Source organism: Micropterus salmoides, unplaced genomic scaffold, assembly GCF_014851395.1.
Source record: "Micropterus salmoides isolate LMB-PRFRI ecotype aquatic unplaced genomic scaffold, ASM1485139v1 Ms_hic_scaffold_20, whole genome shotgun sequence".
Lineage (NCBI taxonomy): Eukaryota > Metazoa > Chordata > Actinopteri > Centrarchiformes > Centrarchidae > Micropterus > Micropterus salmoides.
In genome coordinates this window covers 22,873,827-22,895,844 of record NW_024041151.1, presented here as the reverse complement: position 1 = coordinate 22,895,844, position 22,018 = coordinate 22,873,827, and the positions used below count along the sequence as shown (strand labels likewise).

At 39.2% G+C, this 22,018-nt stretch overlaps 1 protein-coding gene across 4 annotated transcripts in view; it reads right to left on the bottom strand.

The window, feature by feature from the left end:
* The window catches only part of cntfr (ciliary neurotrophic factor receptor), a 254,053-nt gene that overhangs the window by 86,093 nt on the left and 145,942 nt on the right, over positions 1-22,018 (bottom strand). For all 4 annotated transcript variants that reach the window (XM_038733847.1, XM_038733844.1, XM_038733845.1 and 1 more), the window contains exon 4: positions 16,517-16,750. In XM_038733847.1, the coding sequence (XP_038589775.1) occupies positions 16,517-16,750 (234 nt within the window). The remainder of the gene's footprint in view (positions 1-16,516; positions 16,751-22,018) is intronic.

Sequence of the window (22,018 nt, the reverse complement as noted above, 5' to 3'; positions counted from 1 at the left end):
AAAAAAGAGAAAATATGAGCAGCAGTTGGATGGATGAAAATGCCTTGTGATGTAAGAGGTCATAGAAAGGATGGGTAGACTGTTTCGAGATGACAGAAAGGCAACAGTAATTCAAATAACTGCTTGTTACTCCTACTCATTTAGCTGACGCTCTTATCCAAAGCAACTTACAATTGCGATATATGTCAGAGGTTGCACGCATCTGGAACAACTAGGGGTTAAGTGTCTTACTCAGAGAAACATTGGTGGATGTGTCACATTGGGAATCGGACCCAGGACTCCCATACCAAAGGCATGTGTCTTATCCACTATTCCATCACCATGTATTGTAACACACACTGTACATAAAATGTACTGGTGGTTAATGCTAAATCACAATATAATGCTATCCAATGAATGCCTTTGCAATAACACTACCTAAGTGTGACTTATAATTTTCAACATTTGTGGTATGAGGGTACAAAATCCACAGCTAGATTACACCTTACTATACACAACACAAGCTTCACATTAGGGCTGTGACAATAAATCGATACGGCAATATATCGTTGTACATTTTTCCATGATACTGTCTCGATATTCCAGCCCATTATATCGATACACAATATTGATTAAAAAAATAGTGCTTCGACGGTCAGCTCAATACTAACGTATAATGGGAATCTCCATTAACGTGCTAACAGACATCGCGATTGCAGAAGTACAATCTCAACATAAACTACACATTTTGCTTCACATGCTGAACATCCTGAGTGGTTAGGGTTACACAGCAATTTGTACTTGCAGTAAAAAAAAATTCTGTGAATTTGCATTTTATGTGCCTTTTATAAACAAATGTTTTGATAATAATTTTTCATAGTTGCTCTTTAGTTTTATTTGTTTATATGAGTAGAATTGTGCTGGTTTCTAACAGTTTGGATTTGCAGCAAATAAATAGTAAACTTTTTCACGGGCATTTTGTAATAGTTAAATGTTAATAGTTAGACAGATATCGTGATGTATCACTTTAGGATTGTCAAGTGATATATCGATTATCGCAGAATTGCTTTATCGTGATATTATCGTTATCGTGAGCCGTGTATCGTATCGTGAGGTACCCTGTGATTCCCACCCCTACTTCACATTACAAGCTTCACAAAGCGAAGAATTGTTGTAGGGCTATTGTTAAGATCATACTGGCTAACTATGTTGTGTTTAGCCGAAGGGTGCATTGATCAGAATCTGTTTGGGCCAGTCACCATACGCTGGAAGCAGTATCGACCGCTACCGATCACTGGGTCTATTTGAAGCCCTCTATTTATTTATTATTCTTGACAACATAGCATATTAACTATTACAATTAAGAGATGAGGAACTATCATAAATTGACCAATGTGAGATCATTTATTGGCAGACAACATGTGCAACATATTCCACTTTCTCTCTCAGAGACACAAGTTAAATCATAGCACACACCCTCCCACCCCCACCCCTTTGTTTTGACAGAGGGTAGGAGCAGCAAAATACATTCCTAAAGCACATCTCAAAGGGCCGCCTGTATATTATCATCAGTTTAACAAGTCCGTGAATGAGTGTGAAACAATCTTCTTGGGAAACTCAGATTAGTTTGCTTCATCAAATAGAAATGGCCCAAATAGACTGAATAGAGAAGTCACTCTTATCCTGAAGCGTGAAATTATGTTAAGGCCTAGTCCATTGCACACACATAGGATATATGCAGGAAAATAAAGTGCACATGCACACACATACGGAGAGGCATCAATACATATATGTGTGTCAGATTCTACATATACACCCATACATGCACACATTTTGTTCTCTGCTCTCTTAACACATCAGTGCATTCATTTCCTTCCTCGCTCTCTCATGCGTTTTTCTCTTACTTTCTTTTGATCCACAGACACACTATTTTCTCTCTTTGTTGTACTCTCATTGTCTCACATATACCTCCACACACAACACAGGTTTGTTACACTCACTACATCTGAGCAGGCTTGCAGACTTGCAGATGAGAGTCAAGGGATCTTTCCTAATTTGCTTACTTAGACTTTTCTACTTTTTTCTATATCTTTAAAAAATGGGAACATTTTTGTATGAGCCATATGCAATGTTTTATGTAAAACCTACCGATGGCTGCAGTGGAATTTAAAGTTTTATAATGACGATACGGGACAAATCTATTTTTGATGAGCAGCTGTCGTCATGAAATGTCACACAGAATATCTAAGTAGTTTCAGGAGACAAGGTTATTAAAAGTCATACTTTCTCCATGTCAGACATGAACCTCATTTTCACTTTATTTTCTAAAAACTTACTGACTCCACTGCCTCATCACTGAGTTATTCACAACTTGTATACCTGGGTGGCCACCTTCCAGTGGTCTCCTGTTCATTTGTAATGCAAAAACTTTGATTCTGAATCGCAAAATTACTCAATGCTTTCAGCTTTTAAATTTAGATTGAGGTTGTTTAAATTTGCGTTATCTAGAAGTAATTTACAAATAATAGCTAATTTGTCGTAGCGTTTTACAAAGGGACAAAAGAATTCTGGTGCGATTTAGCCTGCAATTACTAAGGCACAGGTTTGGAGGACAGAGATGCCATCTCATGGGGATAAGAAGAACGCATGAAAAATACCAGTTGTAAACACAAGGCAAGATTAGATTGTCAATATCCGGGTATCGTATCTGGATACAGATCACATTTTAATACGCAGTTTCACGATAAATGAATGTGCGCTCATAACATAAAGTAACATGGCTTTTAGCAATAAGCTACCTAGGTAGCTAACTAGCTTACCGAGTCGAGACTTCCATCATTCAGAGGGAAGATGTTCCATACCGGGAAAGTTCAGCTTTGCAACCGAGCAGACCGAGCAGTTCAAAACTGAAGAGTGAAATGCTTCCACACTTAGGAGGTTTTAGGTCGTGAAGGTGATACCATTGCTCCAGTATAGTAGATGCCAACTAATTTCATTATCGATTTTTGTTGATTATTGGTTGCACCCCTAGTATGCATCCATGTAAGAACGTGTGCGTGTTCTTAAAAGACAAAAAAGTGAGAGAATCTTTGTAGCACTGAACAGCTTCAACGTGCTGTGCTTTGACAAGATGCTTTTTGTTGTTTTTGTTTTGAGGTCAGGGATGAATTAAACTGAAAGGATGCGGCAAGGCTGGTTGAATGGGTCAGCAGGAGTGGATAGTTTCACCTCTCAAAACATTTGACATTTGAATCCCTCATTTGAATCCCCAGGCACACACACACAAACACAGAGAGAGAGGGAAAGGCTAGTGAGCATGTTTTCATGGATATCTGACCATTTCTCAGTTGCTTGACGTCAATGGAGCAAACTGCTCAACCTCACTGCTGGACACTAAACCAGGGGGAATACTTTCTGGTCAGAGTATCTCTTTTCACACACACACACGGGATCGTAAAAGGGCCGAGACAGCCCAGAAATGTCTATTTCACTGGACACTAATCAAGAGGGAACAGGCCTTTACCTTCTTGGCATACATACAAAACACACAATGACAGCCACTGACGCACACATGCACACAAATGCAGCTGCGCATTTTGGCATAAACAAAGATGTGTACGCACACCCACGAAGACAGAGTGACAAATTAATGTGAGGCACACAAAAAAGCACCCACGAGCTGCAACACCTACATACACAATCAGCATATATATATACACACACACACACACACACACACACACATTAACAGAGACACACAAAGCACTGACATTTGTGTTTTGCTGCATGCCAACCGGGGAGACAAGATAATAATACAGTCAGTAAGGTTATTCCATTACCTCTGGATGGGTAATTAGAGTGAGAAAGGGAGAGAGACACAGGAAGAGATGCAAAGAGAGAGAGAGAGAGAGAAAGCACAATGCACCCTGGCTCACTTTGATTTACAGATTTTTTAATGAGAAAGAGGTTGATCAAAATGCACTGTTTTTAATCAAAGATAGCCAACATCATTTATTGACCCCAGGTGAATTTAAATGTTAGCAAGCAAAAAAAAACAAAAAAAAACAAGGAGTGTGCAAAAATGACAGAAAGTTAAAGGACGTAGAACACTTGTGTACAAGAAGAACAAGAAAAAGAAAAAGCCTGTACATTTTAAAGATTGACATAGAAAGTATGAGAATGAGTGGGATTAGTAAGATGAGGACACAACAAGAAGGTTTAGGGCAGCAACAACACACTCAATCTTACACTGCCAATTACCAGATATATTTCCACGGTTTTGTTTCATGCAGAGCATTTGAGTGGATCGGAGCTGGAGCATTGCAAATTTAATTGGAGAAGACTACAATTGATGCGCCAGCTGCTCAAAGTTCAGCTGTTAAAGTTTGCTCCAATTGGCTTTAATGCCACCGAAAACAAAACCATGAGCCTCATGCTCTTGAACCGCACGCGGGCACTTGCCAGAATGCTCCAGGTTACCCATGTCTTGACTTCAGTCTTGTCACACACAACAGCATAGTCGCACACAGATGGAAAAAAGCTATGCCATGAGGGTTAGAAACACTAACTTTAAATCCATTCTCTAAAGCAAGCAAGTAAATGTGTCTCTGTCTCTCTGTTGTCCGTTTTTATTTATATATATATATATATACATACATACACACACACACACACACACACACATATATATATAGAGAGCCGTACCTGTTTCAGTGCTACAGGTTAGCTGACAGTTGAATGGTAACCAAGTCTGTATAGAAAATGACTCTATGTTCTGGTTGACCTATTGGTGTTATCAGCAACGCTCAAGTGTGCTGCTTTAAAATCACATTCTATCTGATCACAACCGTATGCTGCTATATCTTAATATTGCAGCTAGCTTAACTACCCCTTTGATCATAAAAATTTATGAGCTCATCTGTTGATCATATCATATGTGGTGTTCCTTAATTCTGTTTGGTGAGACTTGACTGCTTGATTTTTACCATTTGTATTTAACCCAGATGCCAATTAACTGTGCTGCTGTGTCAAGTCTTTTGGTTTCAACTCATAAAGCAGCATAGTCATGTTCTTTTTTTTCTCTTTCTTTTAATAATAGAGCTCAGACTATTACAGCTGAGAAAGTACAGGACCTATTTTACTTTTTCTCATCATCGCATGCACAATTAAATTTTTTTGCTAAATCCTCATGAAGATCCTGAATCCTGCTTTCTACCTGCACTCTCTCCTGTGTTAGGCTCCCGTTCCTTAAACTAAGCTCCTCTGTCTCTAGCTGTACTTTATCTAACTTAGTCTCCCTCCTCTTCAGCTTCTTCCCTGGCGGACTTTCACTGCACTTAGCCAACTTGATCTACAGGCCCCTGATATTAACTACAGCTTCATACAGTTTTGCATTTGCAGTTTTCTCTTCTTCCAATAACCAATCTTTGTTTGTACACAGAAGCTTTTAATCTGCAAAATTGTTAAATATTGTGCTTTTGTTAAATGAAACACATTTTCCTAAAATCATTCCTAATCATCATTTCCTTATCATTTTTTATATTTTCAGGTTTTTGTCATGTACTGGGAAAAATATATTTTCTTCATATATAAAAACTGTTAACTTACAGTGCATTCGCAACTAAAACAATCTAACAGCTTTATATACTGTAACATCATGGCTTTTGTTGTACAATGCACTGATGCCATAAGGTAACCCCGATTGGTTTCAACAGTTTGTGTTTATCTGCGCTGAAGATAGAGATTGCAGCCACACAATACATACCGACGTACATACATGATATCCAGCGAGGACAGCAGGGGCACACTAGAGTGTAAGGTTGCACTATGAGATTTTCAGTGGAAGCTTATATACACCAAACTACACAGAGAATGACGGCAAGAAGAGAAGAAAGTAATGGGTGATATGGGATGGACAAGGGGACGGTATAAGAGGATTAGTGGAGGAGAAAGAAGGAAACAGAATGAGACTGAAACCAACGGGCCGCGCCAGAATTTTAAGATATGAGGAGGGAAAAAGTAGTAGCAGTCGGGGGGGGATGATACATGGGTGAGTGTGATGGGTGAGAGTGATGGGTGAACAGAGGTCCACGACTCCTCATCCATATATAAGATGAAAAATGATTTAAAAGAAAAAAAAGACGAGCATACTGGACTCAAATCTGAGAAAAGATTGCCTTGGCTGAGCTTCAAAACCTTTGAAGTTTTACTTTAGATCTACCTTAATGTGTATGTGTGTAATGGTGAACCTCGCTCCTTTACATTGAAAATGTGAGCTCTAATCTCACATATAAATGCATATACTGCTTAAAATTCTTGATGGACACAGTGTCTACTATTATTAAAAGCAACAGCTCTGACTATTTTCCTTAGGCCTTGATGCTTGCTAACAAATTTTGCCACACTGACTCTCTTTGAAACAGCAGCATTGAAAGAGAAGGAAAGGGAAAACAATCTGTCTTGCCAGATTACTCCTGATACCCAACGGATACAAAGAGGCCAAAGCACACAGCGACTCCTTTTTTTTTAATATGTTTGAGTTTCCCTCATGGCTTCCCATTGACTTCTTAAACCGGGCCCATTTTCCCATTTGTTATGGTTGTCTGCTACAATAAAGTGATGGGAGTTGCTGTTGTCCCGCAAATAGAGCAAAAAATGTAGAGGGAAGAAATTGGTGATATGGAGCGGAACAAAAGAGGAGAAACTGTCTGAGGGAGAAAGAGAGAGAAGGGAGAGGAATGCTGTGACAATGATGTTAGGGATGAATATTCAGATGTTTAGTACAACACCTAACACAGTGGAAAGTTACTGAGATAAGTTCATTTGGCTTTTCTTTTTCTGTTCCAAGCTGTTACTGAACAAAACAACTGGACAAGCAAGCTTTGCGTCAAGTCTTCCAGAGAAAAAGTTGATGCTTTTTTGAATTCTCCAGGAAAGGCCTATTTTTTTCTTGAAAAGTCTGGGGTCATCCACAGTACAGTTCCTCTGGAGCAGAAGAAAGTCCCAGTCTTGCTCAAGGACACCTAGCAGACTTGGCCAAAATCCTCAAAACTCATGAATTTCAGATACTTTGTAAAATGAATAGAAATCTGAAACTAACTCTGATGCAATCTTTGTATTTTTCATTCCATAGATCAAAGTTTTTGACAGATCTCACCTTCCACAGGATAAAAGACAAAGACATGATATGATTTCAGTTTCCTGCAATACTTTAAGTAAATCAGTAACATTATGTGGCAGGATTAATTTCTATCAGGGCTATGTTATATTAAAACTATTACCTGTTTGTATTTGTCTGCGGAGGTCTTACCTTCCAAAACCTGCATTCGAATTTTTATGACTTTAAAATACTCATTTCACAAAGTTTCAGCAGACTGGGCCGCCAGTCTTGCTGACAGAAACAAAGCCCGAGAGGCCAGCTGAGGTTGACAAACCGGTGAATTAAATTCTAAGGCCGCGTAAATCCTACATGCAGGTATTTTCTATTTATTATGATTGACCGAGTGCTGGGACACATGCTGGGAGAGTAATTAAAATGGAAGCTGAGTACTTCTAGCAGTGGCCTTACACGTGGGGCCAAATACTTTCCCTGGCTTAAACAGGAAGTCCCAGAGGAGATGGCGCTCTACGTGTTCACCCTCCTCCGTAGCGATCTGTCTGCAAGGAGACAAGACAATTCCATTACCCAGCAATGTGGCACGGGTCCCTCGAGTGTGTGTATGTGTGTGCACACAAAAACAAGCGGCCCAGGGAGAGGAAATAGATACCAATTGGTGTGTCTGTGTGTGTGGAAATAAGCTGCCTGAGGGTAAGAGATGCACATCAATCTAACAAGAGAACTCACTCCTCCTTCAACTCATCCTCAGCGAGGCTGAAGGCGACCAATCTGTGTGTGTGTGTGTGTGTGTGTGTGTGTGTGCATCTGTGCGTGTATCGTTCGTAGGCTACATTTGGGGGTAAACACTGAATTTAACCAACTGAGCAGGAATGGATTATCTGAATGTGAAGTTAATTAGTCTGCCCAATTGAATTTGACTTAAATTAAATCCTTGGGTTGAGATAAAGGTGATGGCTACACATGTTATTAGTTATAATTAAGGTGAGGGCAAGGCTCCAGAGAGTGAACATGTCACTGCAATGTCCTCAAATGTAAACTATCCTAATATGTGCCTCTGTGTGCATTTCAGTTGGAGCATTTGAACTTTTTTGATATTAGCACTGATAAAACACCTGATTCTGCCACCAGTAGCCTACAGTGCTATTTCTTCTTTCTTTCTACCTTACATTGAGATATGTATTTTCTATGAATCTTTCATTTAACAAAATAAGTCAAATACATCCACCGGTAAATGTTGGCTAAACACCATCAGCCATGCTAGAAATTTGCCTAAATATACTAGTTTAGAACTGAGAGAATCCTGATTCAAATGATCAAAGATCAAGTTATCAAGATTACAAATCTAACCAGACATCGGACGTTAGCCTCCGGTACACATGGTGCTTTTCAGTTCTAAAAATCAAATTTTTCCAGTAAAGTTATGTTTCTCATTGGTTTGAAAACACTGCTCACGTTAATGTTGTTGTTGAAAATAAAGATTATTATGACATAATACACCCAGAGATAGTGAAGTGATTGACGCCACAAAACAGTATGACAAAATCTCTGACTTTAGACAAATGTATATCCTCCCATGCTGTATATCTGTTGTGGTGGTGTTGAATATTGTAATCTATAGCAGTGCCCCGCCACGTGAACATGCCACTCAAATTCAGACCTTTCTTATTTGTTAGACTTATGGAAGATTTTATTGGACTTTAATATTTTAACCCACAGAAAACAATCCACAAATGTATACTATGATGCGCAAATATTTCACAATCTACAAATGTGTATTTTTACATTTGTGATGTATAAAATTATATCCACAAAAATGAATAAAAGTGTTATTTACGCATTTGTGGATCTCTTTTTACACACACAACAGTATTTGCACATTAGCGGATCATTTCCTGTCAATTTGCAGGTCATGTTACATTTGTGACCTTTTTACGCATTTGTGGAATTTTGTCCACTCTGTACCACAGAGATGTGTAAACAGAGATCTGTAAATGTGAGAGCAGTTTATTAGCTACACCAGCAGGTGGCGGTAGCGACATTGCCTCTCATGAGTTGTGAGTATATCCATTGCAGTACCCAGGGTCATCTGTACGAGACAACAACTTCTGCTTCTGCTGGACCACTGGACTCTACTTGGTCAAAATTTTTCTGTACAAGTGTATATAGATTACTATTGAATACTTTATCACTGTATTTGTTTTACATTTATATTTAAATAAATAGACCACATTTGAAAGTACTGTTGTACCTTCTGTTTGTAGGAGCTATGGTAAACCCTATTTATAAGGTTACGGTCCTCAAAGTACAATCAATGTCCATTTTCCGTTGAGCTTTTGCATGAAAAACTGTATTTTTTGTAAGGCTCATGAGTAGGGTTTATATGACACCTCAATACTGGAGATCTATATTGGGGTGACGTTCCCAACCAACCCAAGACTGACATTACTGGGAGACCTCTTAGACAACATCAGGGGCAATGTTCACTTTCTCAGACTAGCCCTATTGCAACTAATAAATGAATAGCCATTTGCTGGACCACCAGGGGTCCTTAAGGAATAGTAAATTTAATAAATTTACTATTTAAAATTAAAAGAATAAATAGTTTTCACCATAATTCCATCTATATGTAACACAATGACAGTGGATTGTTTTCTGTGGGTTACAAATATTAAAGTCCAATAAAATATTCCATATTAGACTGGGAGAGAAAGACAAAGACTGAAATACTAAAGGAGGATGAAGAGAAAGAAAGAGTCAATATTGTAGCATTTGTGACCGCCTAAGTGAGCTTTCCTCACACACACCATTAAGCCAAATGGACATGGCCTCATAACCCGACCCACACCCACAACACTGACAGTTAAGGTTTCTGTTATCATTTGTAGCATTAAGAGAAAAAAATGTCTACATGGCAACAGAGTTTACAAAATGGCACTGCTATGATCTGAGAGCAGCTCACACTGGATTTGTTTACAAGATGGAGTCAATGCCAAAACTAGAACTCCCTTTCTTGTGTGATGATTTATGGTGCAAAGTCGTTACTAAACAGACCCCACGCTTGCTCACAATATAAATGTTTTTCTTCATTATAGATGTTTAAAATCTTGTCATTACAGTAGTCGGAGTGCTCTGACCAGAGTGCCCTGATTGTCCCATCTGTCAAGAATGTGGGGAGCAAAAAAAAGAGTTCATCTTGCTCTGTGTCAGCTGGCAGGCTGAGTGGCTAATGGGCTCTAAAGATGGGGAGTGATCATTGACAGAGCGTTTAGATATGCACGGCCGGATGTTTGGAGGGCCATCTTGATTTCACAGCTCTGCACCAAATCATCACATTTAGAAAGCGACAGTTACCATGGAGGACACCTCTAATGCAATATCAACCTCATGTACTATCAACGTGTTTCATGTAGGCCTTCATTTCAGCCAATGCCCACTGTCATCAAGAATTATGCTACCTTCAAGTGAACAAAAGAGAAAGTCTGCAGATGTGGAAAGGGTATTTTATGGGTAAATCGTGCCCTAAATTTTGTGCTAACTTGTACTTGTACGGGTGCAATAGCTTCAGGTCTGCTAATGGATTGGTTGTTTACTGGCAGACTATTTGTCTTGCAGGCTGGCTGTGTGACAGGTCACCGGGGTGACTGGTTGGATATATGACCCAGTGCTGTTGATGTTGTGTTAGCTGGGAGGCTGAATAACTGGGTGGGTGCAGCCCATGTTGTTATGCTATAAATTGCTGTGCTGACGGCCATTGACGACAGCAATAGATAGAAGAATGGACAAAGCCCGAAAAGGGCAGGAAAGCAATAACTTCCACAATGTGACAGCAGAGGAAACGGATGTTGTATTTCACCAAAGAGCTTTTGAGTTTGTTGACCTCTTGCTTATTAAATTATAATAAACTTTTACTAACCATACTACTTCATTTTTCTATATCTTTATGTCATTTTATATCTATCTAGCATTGTACATCAATTCTCTTTTTGAAGGTAGTGTCTAAAGATGTCATTGAGTACTCTGGTGCAGTAGTGTGTGTCTGTGTGAATGTGTGAGTCCCTGCGCGTTTGCTTACAGATGAGATAGGCGCCTTTTTTAAAACACCATAACATCCTGCCATGTGTGTTATCAGCGTAACACGTGCACACAAATGCACAGACACACACTTATATGCATCCACATATATACAAAAACACACTTCTATAACTTTTTGTAGTTTTAAGTCATTTTTGTAGCTTTGTGTGTATCCACAGTGATAGACAGAATGTAAACATTCCCACAGACATATATAGTGACGAAATAATTCAAAGAGGAAGAGAAACAGGCATAACAGTGTCAGTAAACTTTCACATAAAAATACACAAGTCAACACACTCAACTGTGGTCTCCTTGTGCTGACATTATGTTGACACATGGCTAGAAAAAGATCACAAAAGCTCCATAAATTTGTTTGTGAAGGTGGAGCAAGCACACATACACATAGACGGGTTCGGTGGTCATAGTATGACGTCCTCTGTTCTTAATGCAAACCAGTGTAAACACACAGCTAACAGATGCCACCACAAACTGAAAGCCAAAACACAAAGACGGAGAGAGAGGGGGGGTGTATGGAGGATCTGGAGATGATGATATTGAGAGAGTGAGACAGTAAGACGATAGAGACTGACAGACACAGGCAGGGTAGACAGCATGAATGAAGGAAAGGTAAAGAGAAAAAAAAGGAAAATGCTATACACTGATATATATCTAGAAGAGCAAAAAAAGATGAGAGATAAGCACAAAGTTTGAGAAGAAGACAGACAAAGAGTGAGGGAGAAATTTAAAAAAAAAGGCGTAGACAGATGGCTCTGTGCTGTACTCCTGATAACGCTTCTATCTGTGTAAAACATAACAAGCCCCCGGTGTAACTAATAAACACCGCATAAAATCAAACTATCATCATGATGGTAATCACAACAAGTGTAGCCTGTCATGATGCCATTATCACTGTATATGTACGACACTTCAAAAGTTTTGTAGGTGACAGTTAACATAATATGAATACAGAAAGAAAGGCAGAGGGAGAACACAAAGAACAAAAGAGGGAAAGCAGGAACCAGTTCAAGCAGAGTGAAAAAGGAAAGTGAGAGGCACGGTGAAGACGACCATCTGAGTTTCTGTAGTTTGAAAGGCAGAATTAAAGTCGATGTTGCCCCAGTGTGTGCCTTGAACATGTCATACAAGCACCAACTGTTATCAAGGTAATTATATTCACAACCAGGCTAAACCACCAAGGTACTGTTCTCACAAACTTGTAATTGAACCCTGATGGATACTTACACAATGAAACTCTGATTCCCTCTGTCACACACACACACACACACACACACACACACACACACACACACACACTGTTTGAGACCACCAAAGTATCATTATGATGCAGAAAATTACCACTGGTGAAAAAGAAACACACACACACACAGACACACAGACACACACACACAGACATACACGTTCTGGTCTGTTTATGCGTTGCATCACTCACCCTGCTGACATAACATAAAACTCTCATTAATTCAGTATTATTTCAGCATTCAGTAATTCATCATTGCCGATATGATTAACCAAACTGTCACACTTCCATGCAGTCTCATTCATCAAAAATTTGCGTGGAAAAGTTACATTTAACATAAGCCTGGAATACAACCTTGATGGGCGGTGCACTTGGATCGGATCCGTTGACAAGTGGATGGAATGCATACATCCACATACATGATAAAGGTGAGGTTTCCTATTTAGCTGATGCAGTTGTGTCCTGACCAATTTTACAAAGGCGATTCTGTCCCTATAGTGCTTTGTTTTGGATTATTTCTTGGTAAATATATATTGTGTGGCAGCACAGCCAAGGCAACAGGATCACTCTACCTTTCTCTGATTTAGACCAGAGGAGGGCTATAATGTAACTGGTAGAGAAAACTGGTATTGGCTCATATGTTTCACTGCCATAAGAGTGAGGTATCAAAGTTTTTCTTCTGCAGTGTATCAAACTGTATCACTTTTGGCACCATTTTGAAGTGGCCTGCCATGACTGATGCCAAAGTGATATCCAATTTCACCTGCTAGCCAGAAAACAGCTGCAGCGTGATTCCTCTGGATATTTTTATTTTAAATGTTGCCTATTCCTTATACTAGCAAAAGACTCAAACGGAGGGAGATATTAAGTGATCACTTAAATGTGAGGAAATGCTGCCCAGCAGTAATGTTAATTTTGTCAGCCTTTTTAAAATTTAGTCTTAGACTTAGTCCTGTGTCAAATGTCCTTGTTAGTTTTGTGTCATATTTAGTCCACTGTATACTATTTTTAATCAAGTTTTAGTTGACTAAAAGTCTGCGTATTTTAGTCTGATTTTAGTCAAAAGAAAATCAAAAGTATTTTAGTCTAGTTTTAGTCATTAACCATCATTTTAGTCTTTTCTAACTCATTAGTATACAGTAGCTTTGTTCTCATTTTTATTGCAGAGACATTAACTTACCTCAATTCCCCGTGGTTAACCTTAATGTGCCGCTTCAAGTTCGTATTGTTTTTCCAGAAATCTTAAAACCACATATTACACATCCGATATTATTAGGCACCTCACTGTATTTGAAATGGGACCAAATATCTAAGCGCCTCTTTGTCCCCAGCATGTTGCGTTCATCATCCTCCGCAGTACAGTAATGGCCCTTTCAGATAGGAAGCGCAGAACCACCCAAAAGTTACAACTATTTTGAACTTTGACGGCGATGTCGCCGAGCAGTGCGCCGTGCTTGTGCTTTGCTTGACGCAGCAACAAACGGCGCTAGCCATTGAAAATAATGGGTTTCACAGTGCAGCAGTGCGGTCGTTGCAGTCTGTCTGAAAGGATGTTTTCGTCCCGCACCAGCCAGCATTCAAAGCACAGGAAGAAAAAAATACCACTGAATGAACACAATGTTCACGTGAAAATTTAGAGGGAGAAAATATGGCCTGTAATGTTTTGTCTCCTCATTATACTGACAAAAAAATAATTACATTGTAGTGTCGTCATTTATCGTCAATGATATTGCACGTTAAAATAGTCACAGTCAGCGTTTAAGTACACTGACGCCCTCTCATCATCGTCTCGTTTTGGTCAGGGGGAAAAAGGTCGTTGACGAACATATTTCATTTAGTTTGGTCTGACGAAAGTAACACTAGCCAGCAGGGATAATGCACAAGTACATCCCTGGGTTTTCTGTCACAATGAGAAAACATTAAATAAGTGTTGACTAGAAAATGCAGCCATCAATCATGTAGCATTACTGCAGTGACAGATGTAGGTAGAGAAAGGAGGGGGTTCAGGGGCAGATTAGAAAAGGCAGTTGTCACAGTAAATCTGAGGTATTAGTGGTCGTCGTATAAATAAAATACTCATACTGGTTTTGGTGCTTACTTGAATAAGGTGGAATCCTTGATAACAATAACACTTTTAAAAAACAAGTTGTAATGTGCAGTACTTATTAATTCACAGTAGTTATATCATACAATGATGTTGCATCTAATGTTACTGTAACTAACCAATTAATAATATCTAAGAGAAAATCCTCAAAAATTTACCAAATAAGGATTTAACTTCCGGAGCACTTCTGTTAATTTTATTTAAAGAAAAAACAAGAGAGAGAAAAGTGCAGTTTAAAAAGTTCATCCACACATGAATAACAATTTTAACTTTAGCTAAATTCCACATTTAACATAGATGTTTTCATTCCAATTCCAATTACCCTCAGGAGCACTTGTCATTTACAAGTCTATCCTATCTCACATAACACCATTATTATGCACAGGCCCAGTGTATAAAACCTTCACTATCGGAATAATGGATCTCAAAGGAGGTCATTGCCAACTCACAGGCCACTGTAACATGCCGTTAAATTGACACTCATTTAGCTTTTGTATGATTATTAAAATGCACAGCCATTACTGCAAAATGACCAAATGTCATTTTAACAACTAATCATTAGGGCTTGTCAGCTGGCAGCAGGTCTACTGTAAGGACTGTTATCACGACAATTCAAGTTTTATATGCACATTTAAAATTTAAATGAAACAGCCCTTCAATTATTATAACTTACTATTAAAACTGTCATTTAGCTAAAGGGGTTTACTGTGCAAGCAACAAAAATATGTAACAAAAAAAGGTCACTAATATATGGCGCTCCAAAGTGTTCAAAACGAAATAAATAAAGATAAGCGCTTAGCGTCTCCTCCACACACACACGCCGTCATATTGAAGTCAGCGCAATAAACTCTCCGGAGTGCAACCACATCGGCAGATGCAAGATGCGAGCATGTTCACGTGTCCATGTAGGCGGAGTCAGATATTCGGTTAGAAAAAAATTCAGTGACTACCGAGGAGCGTTGCCCAAGTGAGAGTAGCCTCCTCGGACCCATTTATACCATGTGTTCAGCAGCATATTGGTGTCAAGTAGCCAAACAACCTGCTAAATAGAGGATAATTCACATTATATGTATTGCAACAACGCATTCATTGTGACTATTAAATAGTATTATAGTATTTTAATACCCTCCTGTTGCAATACATTTATAGTGAATTGTCCCCATAAATATTACATGAATTTGAATACTTCTAAATGCATATTGCATGATATCAAATTCATTGATATTAATTCAATTTGTTATATTTTCCTATTGAATTGTTGATGTTTTATTCATCCACATGAATATACCCTCAATCTGATGACAAAATGTGCTTAAATTGTAAAACAAAGAATTCAGAAAAATTAACAGATAACACCAAATTTGGGAAAAATTAAAACAGAAATCATAGGGCTCTATCAACGGTCTCGTCACCCAATATCTGAATGTAACTGCAGCAAGCGCCAGGCAGTACATAGAAGATGACGAGCCTAAACAGGCCAAAATTTACATGCTGGTTTATGATGTCTCCACGATACTAGTAGTTTTGGGGGTCCACCACCCCCATGTCCACCCCCAAATCCTAGGAGATACATTGAATAGTAAAAAAAAAAAGAAATTGCAGAGACTCTGATGTCAACACATACAAAAGTTACGATATTCCTATATCAAGTGAAAGCAACAAGTGAAAGCACTGTCTAAGGAAACAATACTGAGCGTGCATGCCATTCTCATCAAGATGTAAATGAATGCAATATTATTTCAATATCTAAGTACCAACCATCTTTGCAATTGACCATGTCAGTAAATTGCATGGAAGAAAAATACAAGCTAAAGTTCATAAAACTTCTCATTATTAATTCATATATTTCTTTTGCAGTTGTAATTGCATCATTTCCCTTTCACTCTTTACAGCTGCAATGACCCAGTTTCCCCTTTGGGACGATTAAAGATTCATCACGTCTTATATGAAGTAGTATTCGGCGGGCAATTGTCTGGCTACTTACGGCCGATGTGGAGGGTGATGGTGTCACGCCTCTCTCCGCGCGGGTCCTGAAAGCAGCTGTAGAGTCCGTTGTGGCTCAGGTCCACTTGGGTCAGAATCAGTCTGGGACCCTCTACACGGTGCTGGGCCTTCACATCCGTCCCGTTCACCTTCCATGACACTGATGCGTCATTGTCCAGGGAGCCGCACTGCATGGTGACGTCACTGCCCATTCGCTCATACTGGCTCCTAGCAACTGAAAGCAGACAGAGGCAAAGATTAAGTGTTAGTGATATCAGCTAATGACAAGTGAGATATCCGCGTGGTTAAATTGCTGCCCTCTGTGCACACTGGCTCCTAGCAACTGGAAGACAGGCAGTCCAAATCAAAGCTTTTATAATTATATCCCCATATACATTACTGCTTATTCTGGCATACCGCTTCCAAGCAACAAGAAACAGACAGAAGCGAAGACAGAAAAAGACTGTTTTCAACTGATATAATAAACTGAATATGGATAAATGGAAAGTATTATTTGGCTCATAGTTGAATTAAGACTTTTTAACTTTCAGCTTTGAGATGTTTGTTGATTATCTTGTTGCCCATGTAAATACTTGTATGCCATATTGCTCATAATTCTATTATTCTGCAAATTCGATATTTTGTCTATTTAATACTTTTATATATCTTTATATTTATATAGTTTTATGTTTGTCTATTATGTTACGCACCTAGTCACCAAAACCAATCCTTGCATGTATAAAAACTACTTTGTAAAAAAGCCGCTTCTGATTCTGATTTATTACTGTCCTATTGTCTGGTACTATTTTTGTACAGTTCATAAATAGTTCCGATTTAATTTCTTCTAAATTTTGCCAATTCTTTATAGTGAGTGAAGAATGGGAAAAGATAGTCATAATTTGTTCCATACAGAAAGCCAGATTTGGTACCACCTGAGACCACGTGAAGAGGCACTGGAGGAAAACGCTATTTTTACCTGGCGAAAAATTGGAAGAAAGTCTTTCCTGACTTGCGTTATCTGTGTTGCCTTTAGCCTTCTATTAACAACCCCACTACTGACCCCAACACTGCCTTTGTCCATGGGATCAGAAAAGTTGTAGAGGCCGTGACCCCGGGTCCTAAGGGGTGTATGTGGGCCTAATGGGAGTTTTATCCAGGACACGGAGGTTAGCGGCCCTGCTCTGTTTATAAGTCCCGTGGGCCCTGTCAGGACCACACGGAGTGAAGACCGCAGATTAACACTTAACACCAAGGATCAACAGCACAACAAGAAACAACAATAAAATATTGATCCCGATCTTAGGAAAAGCCGCCGAGAAGAAAAAAAAAGTGCCCCCATTGGCCTGGGATCAAATGCTGTCAAGATCCTTGTCTTGCTCTGATGTCTCTTTCCCTGTCTTTCCCTTTTTCTGTCTGCCCCCTCCTTCCTTTCTTTTTCACTACAATGCCTCTCATTTTGCTGTTTTTCCACTTCCTTCCCTCGATCTCCTCAGACATGCCTCTTAACGCAGCTGATACAGATGTCAACCTAGTGTTTCATGTATATTTCATGTCCCATACCAGAGCCATCTATATTCAATAGGACAAGATCCCTGTCCCCATTAGCATTAACCTGACACTGTTTGTTCTCTATCTGTCTTCCTTCTCTGTGTGTCGTTCATCTCTTCCCACTCAACCTCCCCAGCCCTTACTCTCTGCTCCGCGCCTTTCATTCATGCCATCTCTCTCTCTTTTTTCTGTTATCCCTCACTCCTTTTCCCCCTTCTGTCCATCCCAGTCATCTCCAGGCTTGTCCTCGCCATTTTCCCCGAGTCCAAATAATGTGCGTGCATATGCATGTGTGTGTCAAGAAATGCCAGTTTCCTTTGATCTCCTCCTCTGTCAAGTTACTTTGAACGGATGTGTGACTTTATTTACATAAAAAGTTATTTGCATCTTAGCAAAAAATCATACAGTTTGACTTTGATGTTGGCTTTGATGGTGTTGCTGGTGCCCTTGTGCTTTATGTGACAAGTGTGTGGAGAAAGAAGAGAAGACAGGAACTGAAGAGATGCTTTCCTGCAGCACATAATAATAAATGAATAATGCTACAGAATATGCCATTAAATCTACTAGCCCTGAAAGTCCCTGCCTAAAATTCCTTTGCCCGCCTTTAGGTGGCATTAAGCTGTTGTCAAAGTAGCAGAGTGAAGTATTACTAAGCAGGTTTTCCAACAACAACAAAAATATCCCTGTCGAGGAGCACGCCCCTTTTTACAGCTTCTTTCTGCGAATGTCATTATGGGTCCGATTCTCCGACCTCCTCTCATGCTCCCCCCCTCCGCTGCCACATCCCATCCTTCTTATCTTTCGTGTTACATCACTCTTTCTCTACCTCTGTCCTTTCCAATACCCATTCATCTCCCAAGCCAAATCGCCTTCTCTCTCTATCTTGGTATCATTTCTGTCCTCTCCCTTTAACTTCGTCTTGTCTCTCTCCTGCCTTATCAAAGTTCACACAATCCTCCTCTCACTCTCCGGCAGTCGGTCTCTATCATTACCTCTGGTCCTCCACCCCTGTCTCCTTACTTCCCTCCTTGCCATCTGCCTCTATCCATATTCTGCTTTGAAATTTAAGTTCCCCTGTTTTCCTCTGTCTTTCAGTCTGTCTCCTTTTTACTCTTTCCTTTACTGTCAGTTAGTTTAAACTCTAAACACACACTAATAGTAGGTATTTAAGTGTTTCCTTGACACTACAAAAACTATGGTATGTAAACAGAATGAACTAAATGTGAGGTTACATCTATGTTCAATCAGAAAAAAACTTTATAAGCAGTAACTATTTGCTCTCAAGCTAACAAGCCACATGCCAATGATGTAAAATGTAAAATCCTATCCTTGCTTGTGTGCCGAGCTGTTATGCAAAGAGTTTTCATCAACTATGTGCTAAATGTTCCACAATGACATTTTCTGCAGCTCAGAGCTAAGTGTGGTAAAAGCCAACTCTTTTTGATTCTGATTGGTTTCAATTATTCTGACAAAACAAAACTTTGTTTTCCAATTTCAGCTGCTATTTGAAGACACGTCTCTGGCAACCAGACACATAAACAACAGGTAATGACTTGTGCCATGGCCGCAGAAAATACTTGTTTTGTTTTTTTTTGCCTGGCAGGTGTTTATTTAAAATAAGCAATGCATTATAAACTGCCGGCGTGCACAGCAACAATTATTGCTGCTTGTTGCTACCCATCACATACTAAACCTCACTGAAAGGGACCTAACCATGGGTTTTTGGTTTGTAGTTTAGTTTGTCTCTCGGTACTTTCTGACTTCCCTACCCTGTATGTGGCTCTCAGCCCAAACCCATTTGTTTCTACTGAAAACAGATCACAAATACACAGTTTCATTTTCAAAAAGGGCTAAATCATTCTAAAGCCTAGAGTTATTCACTGTAGTTGTCCCCCCCCCCCCCCCCCCCCTTTTTTTTATACCAACTATTACTCAAAGAGGAATAAATAATGCATTTGTTAGGGACTACTTTCAGCTGTGGATTGATATGATATGTCTCAGTGATGTGTTCTTAATAGTTTTTGGACAACAATGAAGGTCTATACCACAGAGGAAGTTTTATCAGACTTTGGCTGCATAGCCAATACTTGATAATAGGATCAATTAATTGCTGCTTTTGTTCTTGTCATGATATTTGTTGACAATATGAAAAATATAGAATATTTCCAACCTCATATTTTACCTTAAAATCTCTAATTTGAAAGTAGCGTAACTGGGCTTCAGAAATATCAATGAACCAAACACCATTACATGATTATTTCAGTGTTTCCAACGCCAACGTTTGTCTTTTCCTTTGTCTGTCCCTCTGTAAGTTATTCTCACTGTCCGTGTTTCCCTTATCTCATTCTCACTCTGTTTCTCTCTCTACCCACCTTTCCCTCTCCCCTCTCCATCATGTTTTCTCCCTCTTACCTTGAAAGTACCACCTCCCTCTTCCTCTTAATATCAACGAAACTTCAGCGTTCATCAGTGGTATATCACTTGCCATGAGTATTCTGCACGCATGCCACATATGCACAATACACCTTATAGCAACAGTGGACACACAAGCAGATACACTTACCAGTACACTTGTGTACACACTCGCACATTTGCACAGGCACCCTCACCACTCTGCATAATGTCCTCATGCCTCATCACCATACTGACAAGCAGGCCTAATAACCATAATGACATTCAGCTCAAGTGCTATTGATCTCTTGATAATAGACAGGGCATTGTAAGCAGTGTTAGAATACTGTTATTCCCTACCAAATGAGAATGAAAATCATCAATGTCTCTCACAAAGATTCAATTTGACTACTTTTGCTTATTATTCTACTTATTTATGTCGATGCCAACTGACAGGGCCCCTCATGAATAAACACTCCTGGAGGCAATCTGAAAGAAGTTATTTTCAGTTCTTTTGCTAAAGTTTTTGTGCACTGTGACAGAGAGGTAGTCAGGTGCTTAAACCAGTGATACAATAACGATTAAAAACAGAAGATAAACAATGACAGACAACAAATTGAGGACATTACATACCGCTGCAACTACAAGTGAATTGTATGTTTTTTAATTAATTTTTTCTTCTGGTTTGAGGGCAGAAAGGTCCAACATTGAACTGAAAACACCAAAGACAATGTTTTATATTAACATTATTTGTTGTTGTTTTTTACTAAATAGCAAATCAATCATTTAAATGCATGCACCTCAGCACCGAGTCCATCATGCCAAATGATCATTGTACATACTGCTCATACACATAAAAACTTAATGTAAGTCCGACAGGAATAAGACACTGGTGTGAATTTTATCTTTATATATGTATATATATATATATATATATACATATATATGTTTTGGTTAGGAATATTTTTGTGGTCTTCAGTGTCTGTCGGAACAAGCTGGACTCTGTACATTCAGTTGTTTTAATATGATAAGGAACACTGGGGCTTAAGGGATTATCGGGAATACACAACCCGTTTTGCACCATTACAGGCAAGTTAAACTTTTATATTCATAGTGGGATTCTGCAGGGCACTGAGGGCCATTGCAGTTCTTAAACAGCACCGTCATGTTTTCCCAGAGCAGAACAATAAAGAGTCAGCATTATGTCATGTTGTGAGGTCTCTGGTGCTGGGGCCTGCAGGACATTACAACCACACACCTCTGTCCAGAGGCTATTTAAAGAATAATGAACACACACACATTTATAAAAATGCACAGGCATTGAACTGCACACATGGGTCCTTGTGCTGTTAACAAAACTGACACAAGTGATGAGCCACTAACACACAATGCCTCTGCGCATACTGTATGCATGCCAAAGTCAAGCATTACAATTGTGGATATTAACAAATGCAAACACACACATGCAAACTCATACATACACTGTATGGACAAAAGTACTGGCACAGCCCTGTCTTGATACTTTTGGTAGGAGCCTTATTTCATGGGGTTGTCTTTGTTGAGG